Below are 15,102 nucleotides of genomic sequence, written 5' to 3'. Positions count from 1 at the left end.
AAAGCGCACACCATTTTAAGGGTATGCCTTGGACATGTTTATCCATGTATACACTCGTGATCAACATAAGGGTATTCCTAATCTCTCAGAAGGCTCGCTGGGGTCCCCTCTCATCAATACCTCCCACCAAGTTAAGTGCTGTTCTGATTTTTCACTGAAGATATTCTGCCTGTTTTGAATTTCATCCAAGTGGAGCCATACAGTATGTTTCTTTTATTATACACGGAGCCTGAATGTGAAGCCCAGATGGTCCCAGCCTAGAAATTGCCATCTTAACTCTTATCCTATACTGTACTGCCTTTTAAAGCCACGACTACTTAGGGTGTTATCTTCTCCCTCCCCTTTCCTGACTCCTCTTTTAGCTCTGGGGGAAATGTAGCTGTCCACTGAGCCATGACCAGTTCTAATTGGTCAATTCTGCATTAGAAGACCCCACAGTCCACCCGCTGCCAGCAAGCAGATGATAGGGCACAGGTGCCAAGAGTGGGCCAATGGGAGGATAGCATGGTCTAAACCGCCCACCAGTCCACCAATGGGAGGGAAGTTCCCGCCCTCTGCAACTGCCTCCCCAGAGCAGAGCTGCCTCAGCCTCGTGCCCTTGCAGTTTGACACTTTCCTTGTATCCTAAAAGAAGGTCCCCTCACTGCTGCCTAAGGGATGCAGGATGGCGGCCCCAACTCCCTGCATCCCCCCTGGGCTTTCTCCACCCCTCCCCTCCCTGGAGTGGACGGGAGGGGAGGCTTTTCCAGACAAAAATAACATATATGTAAATACGTCTGTTTTCAGGGATTCTGTTGTTTCTTGATTTTTTTTTTCCTTTGTCAATGGGATAATGCTTTGGCTTTCCTCTTTCTTTTTTTAAAAAAAGGTTAATTTTAAAATTCCAATATCTTTACCATGTGAACACCCTCTTTCCTTTTTCTGAATTCCGGGCGCTGATGAGAACCATCAGCCTTCGTCCGTAGCCTCCACCTCGTCCCCTCAGAGGTGAGGAGCTAGGAGAAGGGAGAGGTGACCCAAAGAGCTTGGGGATGGGGCAGAAGATGGGACGGGGTAGAGTTAAGAAAGAGCAGGCACGTCCTTAGGGTTGAGGATGAAGAGAAGAAATTTTAAGGTGTGAGATGGACTGGGAGGTATAGCACCAGCTTCGAGGGTGACAGGGAAACTGCTTGAAATTGTTGGAACAGGTTGATAAAAAAAAAAAAAAAAAAGAAAGAAAGAAAAAAGGATGTCCAATTGCCCTGGATGAGGGACATTTAAAGAGCAGTAAAGGTCCCGAAGACATTAGGGAAGAGGGATGCCTGGTGGTTTTTGGTGCTTACGGCTGGGTGGATCCCATGGGCTGTTGAGGTATTGGGGTGAAAGGGGTGTCTGGGGCTGAGGGACACCGACCGTGCTGAGGCGTTCTCATGGTCACTTTTCTCACCTTCTCTACCCCTCTCCTCCACAGGCATGCCCCTGCTCTTTGTACTGGGCTGCATTTTCTTCCCACTGAGCTTCACTGTCCTCTGCTGGGGCCTGCAGAACCACTCCCGCCTGCGGATGGAGAGACCAGAGGCTGTTTTGGTGGCGTCCAAGTAAGAGGACAGAGTGAGGGCATCCTTCCTGGGGCCAGGGCTGGTGGAGCTGATCCCCTGCTTTCGGGAAGAGTCAGCAGTGAGAGCAGAAGCCGAGTATGCGCGCGTGCGCACGTGCGTGTGCGTGCGTGTGCGTGTGTGTGCGCGCGTGCACGCGCACCAGAGGAGATGGAGAGTCAAAAAAAAAAACAAAAACAAAAAACTGGCTCTGGGATCTTTTGCAAGTCATTTCACCTCTCTGAACTTCAGAGCCCTCACTTGTAAACGGGCTTACTAAGAACACCCACCATCCATCCAGTCCTTGTGGAGACGTTGGGTTGAGTTGAGTCGGTTGAGTTCATATCTCCGAAGTCGGGGCTGAGACTCCTGCAAGTCACGCAAAGGCCACAGGCTCCGTGAGGACTGGGGAGCTCATCAAATGGGGCAGCGGCTGCTCAGCTCCAGCCAGATAGTATGGACCTAGAACGTGGGCTCCATGTTGTCTGGCCTTTGGATTCTTTCCTAAAGGAAGTTGAGCTTTGGTGGGAAATCTCCTAATTTTCAAACACTGACACATAACTTGGAATTTCAGAAAATTCTGTATTGGCAACTCTATACTAGCCGAACAAAGCATGCCTGTGGGCTGGATTGGGGCCCTTACACTGCAAATTTATGACCTGTTTGACACAGCTTAATGTACATGTGACCTATCATGGAAACTTAGGTAGGAGAGAGAGCAGGCAGAAGGCAGAATTCACTTGGGTGTCTAGGCGAATTCTTGGAGGACAGAAAAGTGTCTCTGCCTGCTGTAATTCATGTCATCTGCAGAGAAGCCATAACTTGGCCAAGTTTGTTGTCCTCAATCCAGTAGTTATGGTGCCCTACCATCCCCCAGGATGGTGCCCATCCTCCCCCAGACTCAGTGGCTTTACTCTTTGCCTTTGGAGCTATCCAGTTTTGCCAGTTTTCGTAGCTGTGTTATCTTGCTCAAGTTTTTTTTTTGTCTTTTGTTTCTTAAATCTCTAAACCTGTTTCTTGTCTATCAAACATATATTACCATCTTGGGAGATTAAATAAGAATGAACATAAATCACCTTGCCTCATGCCCAGCACACAGTGAACACTCAAGAAGTTGGGTTCTGGGGCATCTGGGTGGCTCAGTCGGTTAAGCCTCCGACCCTTGATTTCAGCTCAGGTCATGATCTCGCAGGTCATGGGATCGAGCCCCACATCAGTCTCTGCGCTGATAGTGCTGAGCCTGCTTAGGAATCTCTCTTCCCCTCTCTCTGACCCTCCCCCTGCTCTCTTTCTCTCTCTCAAGATAAATAAATAAACTTAAGAAAAAAGTTGGGTTCTTTTCCCCCTGAAGGGAAGCCCTGGAGTCAGGAAACTGGGTCCACTATTGTCTCTAAATTGTCCCCAACTTCTGCCTAAGGCCAGAGACCTCTCAGGATCTGTTTCTTCCTCGTGCCACTAGAGGGCAGCATAAAATTGCAAATCCAGCCCTTTGCCTCTCTTTTGGGGAGGAAATGGAATGGTCTGAGGACAGGCAAAAGCAAATCGTAGGGCTGCTAATTGAGGTGCACCTTAGGGCAGGCCTGGAAACGAAAGTATGGTGTGGGTACAGGCCCCACATCATGCAGAAGTCCGTAGGACAGTTGGGTGCAGGCCAGGAAGGCCAACTTCCAGGAAGGCAGCACGAAAGGGTGAGAAGCCGCTCAGAGGTTTCCAGCTGGGCTTTGGACACACAAATCGCTGGGCCTTGATTTCCTTGTGCTTGAATGAGGGGCTCGGACCAGCTAATCCTTGAGGTCCTTTTCTGGGAAACTGGGCTGTTCTGTGAAGTCGCAGACGAAGGGGAGCCAGGAAGATGATAAACCTGAAGAAAAAGCAAAGTGACTAGTGCTTAGGGGAGGCCAGGAGAGGCCAGGCAGCCTGAAGGACAGGGGCAGGGCGTCCTTGTGCTCCAGGTGGGTTTTCAGAGAGGCAGGTGTTCTTCTTCAAGCCCTGCAGCCACTCTGACACCCAGCACGAGAAGGTTCTTAGCTTCTTAGCTATGGGACCTTGGGGAGGGCCACTGAAGGCTTCAGGACCATTTCTTGACCTGTAAAAAGGGGACAAGTGCTGTCACCTCGGTGCTATTACAATAGTTAGACAAGATTACAGGGCAGTCTTGCAGCAGTCAGGAGACACCTCATGTATACCTAGAATTTTCTTCTTCCCATTGGAATGAAGGATGTGTGTGTTGGGGGGGGGTCTCAGAGCCTGAAAGGATGCTGTGTTGAGGTGTTTTTATTCCCATGCATCCTTAAACTCATCCTTCAGAGACAGCAAGATGCACCACTTTGTCTTGCTCCCTCCTCCAGGGAATCCTCTTTTTCTCTTTGCTGGAGGGACACCCCTAAACTGGGACCCCAGCGGGTCACTGAGGGACAAGTGTCGGGAGGCATTGGCAGCGGAAGAAATGGTAGGCATTTGCAAATGTACTGGTGGGAAACAGGGTCGAGCCCCCATCTGACGGCTCAGAGCCCCCTCCCAGCTAGCCAGGGAGCCCAGGGCCACCTTCCTCCCCAAGAGGAGAGCTGACCCTCCCCTGGCCCTTGTCCCCAGCAGCCCCCTGCGCCGCAGCTGCTGTCTCTTTAAGGGCCTCCCCCTCCCTCTTTCTCTGCTCCCCCCATCTCTGTCGCAGCCGCTGCTGTGGCTCAGAGCTGCATGGGAGACGCGCTGCAGGTCCGGTTTCTTGGTGTCTGGTCGGTGCCATCATTCCCCACCCCTCCCCCGCCCTCCCCAAGCTGGTGACTCCCCCTCCCCCTCCCCCTCCCCTCCGAGGGGGCAGGGGGCTGGGCACGAACTCTCTATAATGCCCCGTGCAGCCTCCGGGGCCGGGCAGCGGGGACCGTGGCAGCAGCAAGAGGCGGGAGAGCAGTGCTGACCGCTGACCACTTGCCCGGCCACTCCTCTGTCTCCCTCCCTCCCACCTCCCTCCCTCCCTCCCTCTCCCTCCCTCTCAGGGCTGGCACCACAGTCCCACCCCGCCTTCTCGGGTCCTCCCAGCCTCTCCACGTAAGCCCCCCCTCCCCACCTGCCTCTTCTCTCCCTCCCCTCCCCCACCCGCATCCTCCTCCTCCGGTACCCTCTCCCTCTCTGTCCTCTGACCAAGTCCTCTCCTCCCGTCTCGCTTCCAGCCCTCTGGCCAGCTTCCTCCCGCTCCCTTTCCCAGATCCTCCCTCTCCCCAGCCTCTCCCCATTTCCCCAGTCTCATCTAACTCCCATTCTCCCTTCCTCTGGTCTGACTCGCCTGCCCCATCCCGTCCCCGCCCTGTCCCCTTTGTGCCCCTTTTTCTTTTTCTCTCTCCTTCCCTGGTTTGGTGTCCCTTCTCCACCTCGAACTCCCTTCAGCTCGGCCTCCCTGCCCCCTCACGGCCTCTCGCTTCCCTGCCTGAGGCCTGAGCCACCATGCTGACCCCAATGGTGGCTGGGGGGGTGGTGTTCCCCGGTCTCTTCCTCCTCTCCAAGAACACGCTCCAGCGGCTGCCCCAGCTGCGCTGGGAGGAGGCCGACGCGGTCATTGTCTCAGCCAGGTAAACTGCCTCCCTTCGTCTCAGCCCCTCTCCCCTCCTCAAGCATTATGGGGGTGGAAGGGATCCCATCCTTCCCTGGACCCTTGGCTCATGGGGGATTGGGGGTTCCTGAAGTGATTGGTGGGCTTTATCTCCAAGCTTCCTTCCTCCCTCACTGCCTTACTCGTCGTCCCAGGAGACCTCGTCCAAACCCAGCCATCTGGTCTACTAGTATCCAGACTGCTTTTCCTTCCTTTCCCCCATTCACCCTCCCAGCCTCCAAAACAGGGGCCAGCGTGTGACTGAAACATTCCTCTAAGATATTAGGGAATAAGGCAAGGGGCAGAGAGCTGTGTATTTATTGTTCAGGGCATATGTTTGAGGGCACAAGGGACAGAGGAGTGAATGGTTCAACTCAGTACAACCCCAGAACAAGGGCCAGAGTTGAGGAGGGGAGCACGGGGGCAGTCAAAGAGTGAGTGGGAAAGTGGCCAGGGGGAACTTGAGGTCACTGAGGGGCCAGGTGATGAGTGGCATGACTGGGTGGCTGAATGTTGCAAGAACAGGCCCAGGGCTCCCCCTTGCCATCCAGTGCTGTCCCTTTCCTGCCTCTCCCTGGGAAGAGACCTTGTTATCAGCACCGTCTCACCTCAAGATGACCTCCCTGGTCATGAGAAGAGGGCGACTCAGTGTCCACAACTGAGGGAAGGAAGATGGCCGTGAGGAGTTGGGTGGACTGAGGAGTAGCAGCTGGGCAAGTCCCCTAGCCTGAGGCTGGGGGAAGCCCTGGGCAAGCCAGCCTCAGGCAGAGATGGGCAGAGAGTGGCCCGAGAAGTGACCCGAGTCCGAAGTGCAGTAAGCGGACAGTAAAGAGGAGAAACTGAGATCTGCGTCTCCTTTGTCTACCACGGCTCCCTCTTTCGCCCTAGGCTAGTGTCCTCTGTCCAAGCCGTCATGGCCTCCACAGCTGGCTACATCGTCTCCACCTCCTGCAAGCACATCATTGATGACCAGTAAGTGCCATGAGACCGCCTTTGCCCAAGTTTCCGGCAGCCTGTGTGTGTGTGTGGCTCCCGAGTACCCCAGGTCTTCTACGGGACTCATTCAATGGTCCCCGAGCCCTTCACTTGGGACTGAGCAAGTTAACTGCATTAGCTGCAACTCAACACCCAGGGATAAATTTATCCCTGTCCTGTCCTTAAAGGTCAGAACTAGGAGGAGAAGGAGTGGCGATCAGAAAGGATTGTCAAAGCAGCCCCTAGGCTTCCCGGCCTCTCATACCCTCATACTAGTAGGTCCTGTGTGTCCTTCCCTCCCTACTTCTTCCCACCCTTACATCCCTCAGACCCCTTTTCTAACCAGCACCCACATGGGGTGCCTTCCTCCTCATGCTGGGCTCACCCCTCACCTCCTCCCAGAACCCAGGTGTCCAGTCCAGAGGAGAGAGATGACAGAGACAAGGCCACTAATGGCTAGGCAGTGGGGGAGGGGGAGGAGAAGGGTGAAGAGGCCAGAATTTGGCACTGGTAGCTGCTGCAGTGCCCGGTGCTTGCCAAAAAAGCCCAGGACTGAGGAGGTGGGGCGGCCAGAGGAAGGAGAGGGGCCCTGTCCGTGGTGCTGACGGGCCGGCTCCAGGCGACCCACGGGCCGCTGCAGAATTGCCTGGGAGGGTGCTGAAGACCCCCCACACCTGACTTCTGGCCCTGACCCCCTTCTCTGGTGACTGTGAGGCCACAGGAACGTTGTCTGGATGACCCTGACCTGGCGTGCCCCTCTTTCTCTACAGACGAGTTCCCTTATCTGTGGGGTGAGATACATCCCTTCCGGGAAGCGCTGCCATGAGGAGGAACTGAGCTGTGTGTCAAATGCCTAGAGCAATTCTGGCTGTCGCACAGTGGGTGCTTAACTCTTCCTTCACATCTTGGTGACTTGGGTTCCTCTTGCCCTCTTCACTTCTTCCCCACCCCTGGGTCTAAGATGAGCCTGGATTCCCAGGCTTAAACTGCTCTCGCCTTCTCACACAGAGGTCACCTTTCGGCTCTTACATTTCCTTCCCCCAACTCAGGTCTGTTCTCGTCTCTCCCCTTTAATCCTCAGGTGGGTGTCCAAGATCAGGGTTAATGCGGGGACAACAGCTGTTCCTACTTCTGAGCACCTAACTGCTGAGAGGGTGGGGATGGGCTTAACTCTTCAAGGTGCAGCCCGGGTCCTGGCCCTCCCTCCCCACAAGCCACTCAGCTCCTGGGGCCAGCTCTCCCAGCCACTCCCACTGTAACTTCTCTTGGGACAGTTTGGGCTGCCTGTCCCCCTCCAGGCCAGTCTGGCCCAGGGCTTGCATTCTGTTTTCTGTTTTCATCTCACCTCTTCCTTCGCTGTGCTACCGCCCCCCGTCCCCCCCCCCCCCAGGCCTCATTCCCCTTCTCCCTTCAGCAGCTCCTCATATTTTGTCTCCACTCTCGTTCTGCATCACTCTGGCTGACTTTGCTTTCATCCCTCCGCCTTGCTGGGCGAGTTCCCTGGGCCCTACCTCCCTGATCTCCCACTCCCAGCTCAGAGCTGCCACAGGGCTACAGGATTGAAGAGAGAGTGTCCAACATGCTGAGTCAAGAAGAAAAATGCAATGTTGCACATTCATGCACTTTTCATTTTTGTTTACTCCCAAAGTACACAGAACTTTCTCTGCTCTTGGCTCCTTTCGCTCAGCGTTTTCGCCTTAATGCTTCGCTGTACCTGAAAAAACAAGAGGTTGGACCACATTCAGGCAGACCAACCGGCACTGAAAGTACCACCAGATCCCTAGCAAAGGCCTGTCTGTGACACCTGTCTCGAATCTTCTAGAGACAGTGGGGCTCTAGGCGAAGGCTGTGGAACCAGACTTCTCTCATGGTTATTCCTTGGCCAAGTTACCTAATCTCTCAGTTTCCTCGTCTGTGAAATGGGGGTGATAACCATACCTACTTTGTATGAAGTTTTTTGTGGGGAGGGAATAAGTTTATGTATGTGAAAGGTTTTAGCTATTAGGACAGCGCCTGCTTGTAATAAGCAGTCAATGGATGTCGGCCACTATGATCCCTCTCCACTGCTCTTGCCTCTTCTGCTGTTATTTGTCCTAACCTCAGCTGTCTCTCATATCTTGCCGGAACTTGCTTTCTCACTCTCACACTGCCCTATGGTCTGTGGCTGTCTTTGGGTATCTTTTCCCTTTTCTTGCCCACCATATTGCAGAAAGAGAGAGAGAAGAATGAATGAATGAATGAATGAATGAATGAATATGAAAAATGGGTGGGCTCTGAGATCAGACAGTCTGGGTTTGAATTCCAACACTACTCCCTACCAGCGGTGTGATGGTGTGACCTTGGGCCAGTTTCTTGCCCTCTACCCTTGGGTTCCGTCATGTAACTCGAGAGTCCACTCTCGCCTCAGGGTTGTTGTGAATATCACTTGAGATCTGACTCATGTGGCACGTCCAGTGCTGACTGTGGCACCTGGTGGCTGCTCTGTCCCTCTCCTTTCCTCTTTGATCTCTCTCTCTCTCTCTCTCTCTGCCCAACAGACACTGGCTTTCCTCTGCCTACACGCAATTTGCAGTGCCCTACTTCATCTATGACATCTACGCCATGTTCCTCTGTCACTGGCACAAGCACCAGGTCAAGGGGCACGGAGGGGACGAAGGGGGGGCCAGAGCCCCAGGCAGCACCTGGGCCGTGGCACGCGGCTACCTGCACAAGGAGTTCCTCATGGTGCTCCACCACGCCGTCATGGTGCTCGTATGCTTCCCGCTGTCGGTGGTGAGTCGGGGTGTAGAAAGCCAGGGTCTCCTGTCCTGCTCATGCCAGCAGGAACCGGGGAAGCCCTGCGGCCGGGTCTCAATAGCAGGACAGGTTCGGGAGAGTCTCCACAGAGGGTTTCCTGAGCACCAGACCGGCCCCAAACAGCGTGAGGGTGTGGGGTCAGCCTGGCCTGGGCTGGACATGCCCAGCCGTGGTGCTTGGGACCTGTGGCTGCATGTCTCTGAGCCTCAGTTTCCCCATCTGTGATATAAGGGTGAGCGATCTCACCTGCAGGATGACGGTTGGAAGGATACAGTGAGTGATGCTCGCAGCTTTGCTGCTATACGCACGTGTTCAGACTTTCAGGGTCAAGCATCTCCGCAAGTGGCCAAGAGGAGACAGGGAGGGAGTCCAGGGTGAGGCCAAGCTATTTCCTTCCTCTCCTCGCAGGTGTGGCGTCAGGGCAAGGGAGATTTCTTTCTAGGCTGCTTGCTGATGGCTGAGGTCAGCACCCCCTTCGTCTGCCTTGGCAAGATCCTCATCCAGGTGAGAGGGTACCTGAGGGTGTAGCGGGCCCCACGGGAGGGCAAACCTGGGAGGGGCTGCAGGCTGGGGTCGGGGGAGGCAGGGCTCTGGTGGGCTGAGTGGGGGCAGTGGGCCGAGGGTGGAGCCCCTCGCCCCGCTCACTCTGCCCCCTGCCCGCCCGCAGTACAAGCAGCAGCACACTCTGCTGCACAAGGTGAACGGGGCCCTGATGCTGATCAGCTTTCTCTGCTGCCGGGTGCTGCTCTTCCCCTACCTGTACTGGGCCTACGGGCGGCACGCCGGCCTGCCGCTGCTCGCCGTGCCCCTCGCCATCCCGGCCCATGTCAACCTGGGCGCCGCGCTGCTGCTGGCCCCCCAGCTCTACTGGTTCTTCCTCATCTGCCGCGGGGCCTGCCGCCTCTTCAGGCCCCGGGGCTCCCCTCCGCCCTCTCCTTGTCAGACCCAGGACTGAGGGTGGGGCCAGGGGACCCTCCCCATCCCACCCCTTGGGGACGGGGCTCTGGGGCCGCTGGGCAGGGGGTGGGAGCCAGGGGCCTCTTGCCCTGACAGCCCGGGGACTGACAGATGGACTCTGAAGGGGCCGAGGGGCGGGACATCTGCCCTCAGGGGCAGAGGGTCAGGGACCAGGTGAAAAGGAAGGCAGGGAGGGGGAACCTCTTCTCCCAGCAGTGCCTGAGCTGAGGGTAGCAGGCCCCTTCCTGCGCGGCCCCCCTTCTCCCGTCACCAACCCTGGGGCTCTGGGGGGAGCAAAGGATCAGAGGAAGGGGGCATCACTTCCTATCCACTGAGGGCTAGAGGGCCGTGGGGAGACTGACTCAAGGGGACCAGGACTCGGAGAATGTGGGGGAGGCCCTGCTGTCAAGGCCATCCCAGCCCCCCTGCTGCAGACTCCTCTCGGCTCCCCACCATCTGGGAGGAAGGGGACACCCTAACTATCCTCCCCACCCCCACCCCAGGCCTCGCTTGGGGCTAGCTGCCTCCACTGCTCCTCCCTAGGGAAGGCCAGCCTAAGGAATCTTATTTATTTTATTTATTCGCCCAAATTCATACTAGTTTGTAGGGATGGGGGGAGGGAGGTGGCTGCTACCCCCCAACCTTCCCAGTGCTGAGCAACCCCGGGGGCGGGCGAGGGGCACCCAGTCCCTTCCCCATTAGGCTGCACATCTTGCCCTCGGGCCCTGGCATGTCCCTGGTGCTACAGACCTCTCAAGGCTTCCTCCAGTCTGGGGTCAGGGGACCCTGGGAGGTGCTTTACAGACCGCTAATAAAGACGATCTGCGTGAACGCCACCAAGGCCCTCTTCACCCAGTTCTTTGGTGCTGGGAAGGGTGGGGGGGTCAGGGGACAGAAAGCACAGATGACCACAGGACGGGGCAGGACCCCCTGGATGGCTACCGAGCAGTCAGGGAAGAAAAAAACAGACTTTTATTCATCAGCGGGAAAGGAGGGCAGGTTTGGGCACTCAGGGCAGAGTGCAAGGCCCTTGTCCGGCTCCTTAGGCCCCTTTTTGGCAGCTCCTATGGGGTATGAGATCAGAAGTGGGAAGCCACGCCCTGCCTCCCTAGGCTTTGGGGTCCTTCAGCCTCTCCCAAGGAAAGCTGGGGTGAGGCGGGAGGCCGGAAGGGGCCGGGGGGGGGGGGCTTACATGTGTGTGCAGAACTGGAAAAGGAGGAAGAGGAAGGCCACTACCAGAGCACCCACTAGGATGTGATAGAAGAACTCAGAGTTGTATCCTGTTAGACAAGAAGGGGGAGATGGGGACCCTGGACTCACCTCCAATTGGAGGGCCAAGGGCAGCTCTCCTCCAGACCCCAGCAAGGAAGGAGGCTGTCTCAAGCTGGTTCATACCTGAGTTAACAAAGATGACGGGTTTCTCTCCAATAAACCGGGCCACGGCCAGGAGCCTGGCTTGGTCTGAGTCTGGGTAATCAAAGAAGTCAGGTCTGTCCAGGAAGAGCACAGACTCTGCTCCCCGGGTCAAGGTGTTGGCCCTCTGTGGGCTGGGTGCTAGGGAGCAAAGTCTACCTCAAGAATCCAGCAGCCCCATGCCCTCTACCCCAAGAAGCTGAAGCCAACCTAGGACCCTGCCAGGCCACATGGCCTTAGCGTGGCTATGGAGGGGCTTGATTTTGTTCCAGGAATCTCTCAAGGATCAACTGAGCTCTCCATGAGAAGGCCCATGCTGGATGGAGAGAAATGTGGAGGGCAAGAGGAAGGCCCAGCCTTGGCCACCCAGCTCCTCGGGCAGATTGGCCCTTTAACCCCCAAGACTTTCTCCTTCCCGTGGCTCCCGGGACAGCTTCCCACCTGTTTCTATGGCCCCCAGCCCCAGCAGCCACACCCACACCCAAGCCCACAGCCACAGCCTCATGACTCCTCTCCTCCTGTGACAGGGGTGGGGGCTCTGTGATGTCACAGCCTGGAGCCATTCTGATCAGGAACTCTGGGTTGAGGGGAGAAAGTACTGGAAGCTGGGACGAAGAAGAGGTGCATTTGTGTGTGGCAGGCAGTTCTTCCTGGAGGGAGGGCAGGGATAAACACCTCCAGTTACCCCTGGATCCACTGCTTAACACAGACGACTTATTTACCCATCACAGCAAGCCTGCCTGCATTATACAGAAAAGGGAACCGGGACAAAGAGGAGCAAAGAAAGTAATTTAGGCAATGCACACTTCCCGGGGGTGTGCATCTTTCTCTCGGACGCTCCCCTTTGCCTTGTGTCACCAAATTCAAGGGCCTAGGGATCTCTTAGGGGTCTGTTGAGGAAGACCCTGGGGTTGGCAGCCAAGAGAAATAGCAGGCTTTTACCACTAGGTGGCAGCAGCGTCCACGTTTGTCTGTTTCCCTCCCACCCGGGAGGGCCCGGCTCCAGCCCTTCCAAGCTCTCCTCCCGCCTCTTCCCGCAGGTGCTGCAGGAAAAGGTACTGCAGGCGCGGGGGTTGTCAGAGGAACCCCCCCCCCCCCGCTCCCCCTCCCCCCGCCCATCTCGACGCGGGTCTCTTGGTCACCCACAGAGCCCTCGCAGGCTCCGCTCTCTGGGTGGGCTCCCCCAAGGGCCCTCCCATTTCCCATTTCCAGTCCCTGCTTTTCTCTATTTGTCACTTCCCAACAGCCACTTTCCGTCCTGCAGGCCCGTCTCAGCCTCTAAGAGTTAGCTCCCCTCGGATTGGCAGGTGGGCCTGTCTGTCACAGATGCGTCCCGCCCCACCCGAGCCCAAGGACACTTCAGGGTCTCCTCAGTTCCGACTACACAATTGCCTGCTCAACAATCTCTGACAGTGGCAGTTCCAGGACTTACCCCCACACCAGGCATGGGTCTGTGGTGGGTTGGGACGTCCTCTGCCCTACGATGGAGGCACCCCCCTCCACTGGATCCCCACCCCTCATCTTTCTTGCCCTCAGGGTCTACCCATCTAGTCTCCTCCCCTTAGTCTTGGGAGGTCCTTGCCAGTGCTCAACTTCTATTTCCTAAACCATAAAGCCCAGAGAGAAGAAAATGGGGGGGCGGAGGGGGGGAAGAGGCAGACTAACATCTATGGGACCTCCTGTGGGACTGTTTCCCCTTCACTTCTCTCCCCAAAGTCACAAGCATGGGAGGAGCAGGGGGATGGCTGGGGGGAGGAGTGGGGGGGGGGGTGGAGCAGGGTTCCCACCCCAGGCCTGTGTGCAACTGCTCCCCACCCCCTCCCTCGTTTAGTTGGGAGAAGGGGTCCAGAGCCTTTGGCCATTGGCGTGGATCTTACAGTTTTCTCAATTGCCCCAAAAGGATACAGCTGTTCTCTCGACCAGGAAAGGCCCTTTAGACACAGGCAGTGAATTATCCCTTCATTTATTCATCCAATCATTAGGTACATGTATTGTGCTCCTGCTATGTGCTGGGCTCCATGTATGGCTTCAATAGAAATCGCCAGGGCACGGTCTCTGCCCTCAGGGATCACAGGGGAGAGAACTCAGAGTATAGACGGACAACCCCTCAGGACTGTCTACACTCGCTGTCTCTGCTCCCTCACCTTTAATGTATTCTTCAACCCCTCCCAACCTGGTTTGGTCCCCACCACTCCACTGAGGCCACTTTTGCAAAGTCTACAAATGACCCTTTAACTTGCCAAATCTAAAGGTTACTTCCTCTGTCCATTCTGTCTCTCAGTAGGGTGCGCCTGTCCCTGCCTCACCAATTTTCAGGGTTCCTCCTTCTCCAGCCAGCTCAGCCTTGGACCTTCTTTCTGTCTATATTCTCTCTCCCTAGGTGATCTCATTCAGTCTCATGGCTTTAAATACCATCTATATGCTGGTGACTCACAAATGTATATTTCCAGCCTAGTCCTCTCCTCTGGGCTCCAGCCTCCTCTACCCAACTTCCTGCTTCATGTCTCTGTACGTCCAAAACCATCTCGAACTCAATAGATCCCAAATGGAATTCTTGGTTCTCCTATCACAAACTGGCTCCTGTTTTCCATCGCTGCGAACGGTCTCATTGTTCATCTAGATGCTCTGCTCCACACAAACACCCAGGAGTCAGTTCAACCCCTTCCTCCCCCCCCGCCCCCCCCCCCCCCGCCTCCTGACAAAGCCATCATCAGGACCTGTTGGCTCAATTTTCTAACATGAATCTCAAGTTCGCCCACTTCCCTCCCCCTCCGCTGCTGCCCACTGTCAACCCCATGCCTCCTCTGGTATTTCAACAGCCTGTAGACTGGTTGACTTCTGTTCACTCTTCCCTCAGGGAGAACAAACCAGAACACTCGGATCCACCACTTAAAACCCTCCAATGGCTTCCTGTGATGCCTAGTGAATTATGAACTTCTTACCCTGACCTGCAAAGCTCTTGCCCAGCCCTGTCCACTCCCCACCTCAGCTCTTGCCGCGACCTCCCTCCCTTGGCACATGCCACCCTTTGCACACGCCTGTGCCTACGACACGCTTGCCCTCGCACTTGAACCGGCCGACTTCTCCTATCTCCCGGGTCTCAGCTGAGAAAACACTTCCCCTGGGAAGGGAACTCCCACAGCCTTTTGACCATCTCCCGTCACCGCATCAATCTCACTGCACTGGAGGTGTCTCTTTGTCCGTCTCCCCTACAAGGCCATGAAGCTAGAGATCATTGATCTTGGTCACAGTTGTCACCAGAGTATACAGTAGGTGTTCAATAAATATTTATTGGCTAAATGGATGGAAGAAAACCTTTCCACCTGTGAACATGCCGGGGCTCAGCACTGTCTGCCATTTCCCCTGCTATGGGCTTGAGCTCCAGCTTTATCCCTGTGTTCCTCCAATAAGGCTTTGTGTAGCTGGGCTTCTGGGCCTGAGCTAAGCTGTGAAAAGGGGCCACAGTGGAGGAGGCAGGACCGCTGGCTTCTTGTCCAGCTTGCCCCTCCTCTCACGCAGACCCAGATCTGCCTCACTCCAAACCTGTTGGCTCTGGTCCTGGACAGGGTCTCCGAGTCCTACTTCCTCTCTGATCTTGGACATCCCTGAAGGAAGCCTGATGGTTGCCTTTAAATACATATTATTTTGGGGCGCCTGGGTGGCGCAGTCGGTTAAGCGTCCGACTTCAGCCAGGTCATGATCTCGCGGTCCGTGAGTTCGAGCCCCGCATCAGGCTCTGGGCTGATGATGGCTCGGAGCCTGGAGTCTGTTTCCGATTCTGTGTCTCCCTCTCTCTCTGCCCCT

General features: G+C 55.9%; 2 protein-coding genes across 2 annotated transcripts; one reads left to right on the top strand and one right to left on the bottom strand.

Annotated features, from left to right (window-relative positions):
* Positions 1-4,251: 4,251 nt before the first annotated feature.
* On the top strand, positions 4,252-10,721 carry TLCD3B (TLC domain containing 3B). Its single transcript, XM_053894426.1, has 5 exons — positions 4,252-5,137; positions 6,046-6,129; positions 8,670-8,904; positions 9,337-9,432; positions 9,596-10,721. The coding sequence occupies exons 1-5, from the start codon at positions 5,013-5,015 to the stop codon at positions 9,881-9,883; spliced, it is 828 nt and encodes a 275-aa protein (XP_053750401.1). The 5' UTR covers positions 4,252-5,012; the 3' UTR covers positions 9,884-10,721.
* A 113-nt stretch (positions 10,722-10,834) lies between these two features.
* CUNH16orf92 (chromosome unknown C16orf92 homolog) lies at positions 10,835-12,278 on the bottom strand. Its single transcript, XM_019436364.2, has 4 exons — positions 11,740-12,278; positions 11,281-11,439; positions 11,078-11,165; positions 10,835-10,949 (listed from the first exon to the last, which is right to left on the bottom strand). The coding sequence occupies exons 1-4, from the start codon at positions 11,801-11,803 to the stop codon at positions 10,928-10,930; spliced, it is 333 nt and encodes a 110-aa protein (XP_019291909.1). The 5' UTR covers positions 11,804-12,278; the 3' UTR covers positions 10,835-10,927.
* Positions 12,279-15,102: the final 2,824 nt, after the last annotated feature.

Source organism: Panthera pardus, unplaced genomic scaffold, assembly GCF_024362965.1.
Source record: "Panthera pardus isolate Hobbes unplaced genomic scaffold, ASM2436296v1 HiC_scaffold_5, whole genome shotgun sequence".
In the NCBI taxonomy this organism is placed as follows: domain Eukaryota; kingdom Metazoa; phylum Chordata; class Mammalia; order Carnivora; family Felidae; genus Panthera; species Panthera pardus.
Note: the sequence above shows the minus strand (reverse complement) of the source record. Positions and strands in the feature narration are given on the sequence as shown.

Bases quoted from the DNA above. Each gene is read 5' to 3' on its own strand.
- TLCD3B (XM_053894426.1), top strand. From the start codon at position 5,013: ATGCTGACCCCAATGGTGGCTGGGGGGGTGGTGTTCCCCGGTCTCTTC. The intron at 5,138-6,045 runs GTAAACTGCCTC...CTTTCGCCCTAG, and splicing joins GCGGTCATTGTCTCAGCCAG to GCTAGTGTCCTCTGTCCAAG. The intron at 9,433-9,595 runs GTGAGAGGGTAC...GCCCGCCCGCAG, and splicing joins TTGGCAAGATCCTCATCCAG to TACAAGCAGCAGCACACTCT.
- CUNH16orf92 (XM_019436364.2), bottom strand. From the start codon at position 11,803: ATGAGGCTGTGGCTGTGGGCTTGGGTGTGGGTGTGGCTGCTGGGGCTG. The intron at 11,440-11,739 runs GTGGGAAGCTGT...TTTGCTCCCTAG, and splicing joins GCTGGGGGCCATAGAAACAG to CACCCAGCCCACAGAGGGCC. The intron at 10,950-11,077 runs GTAAGCCCCCCC...CATACCCCATAG, and splicing joins TTCCAGTTCTGCACACACAT to GAGCTGCCAAAAAGGGGCCT.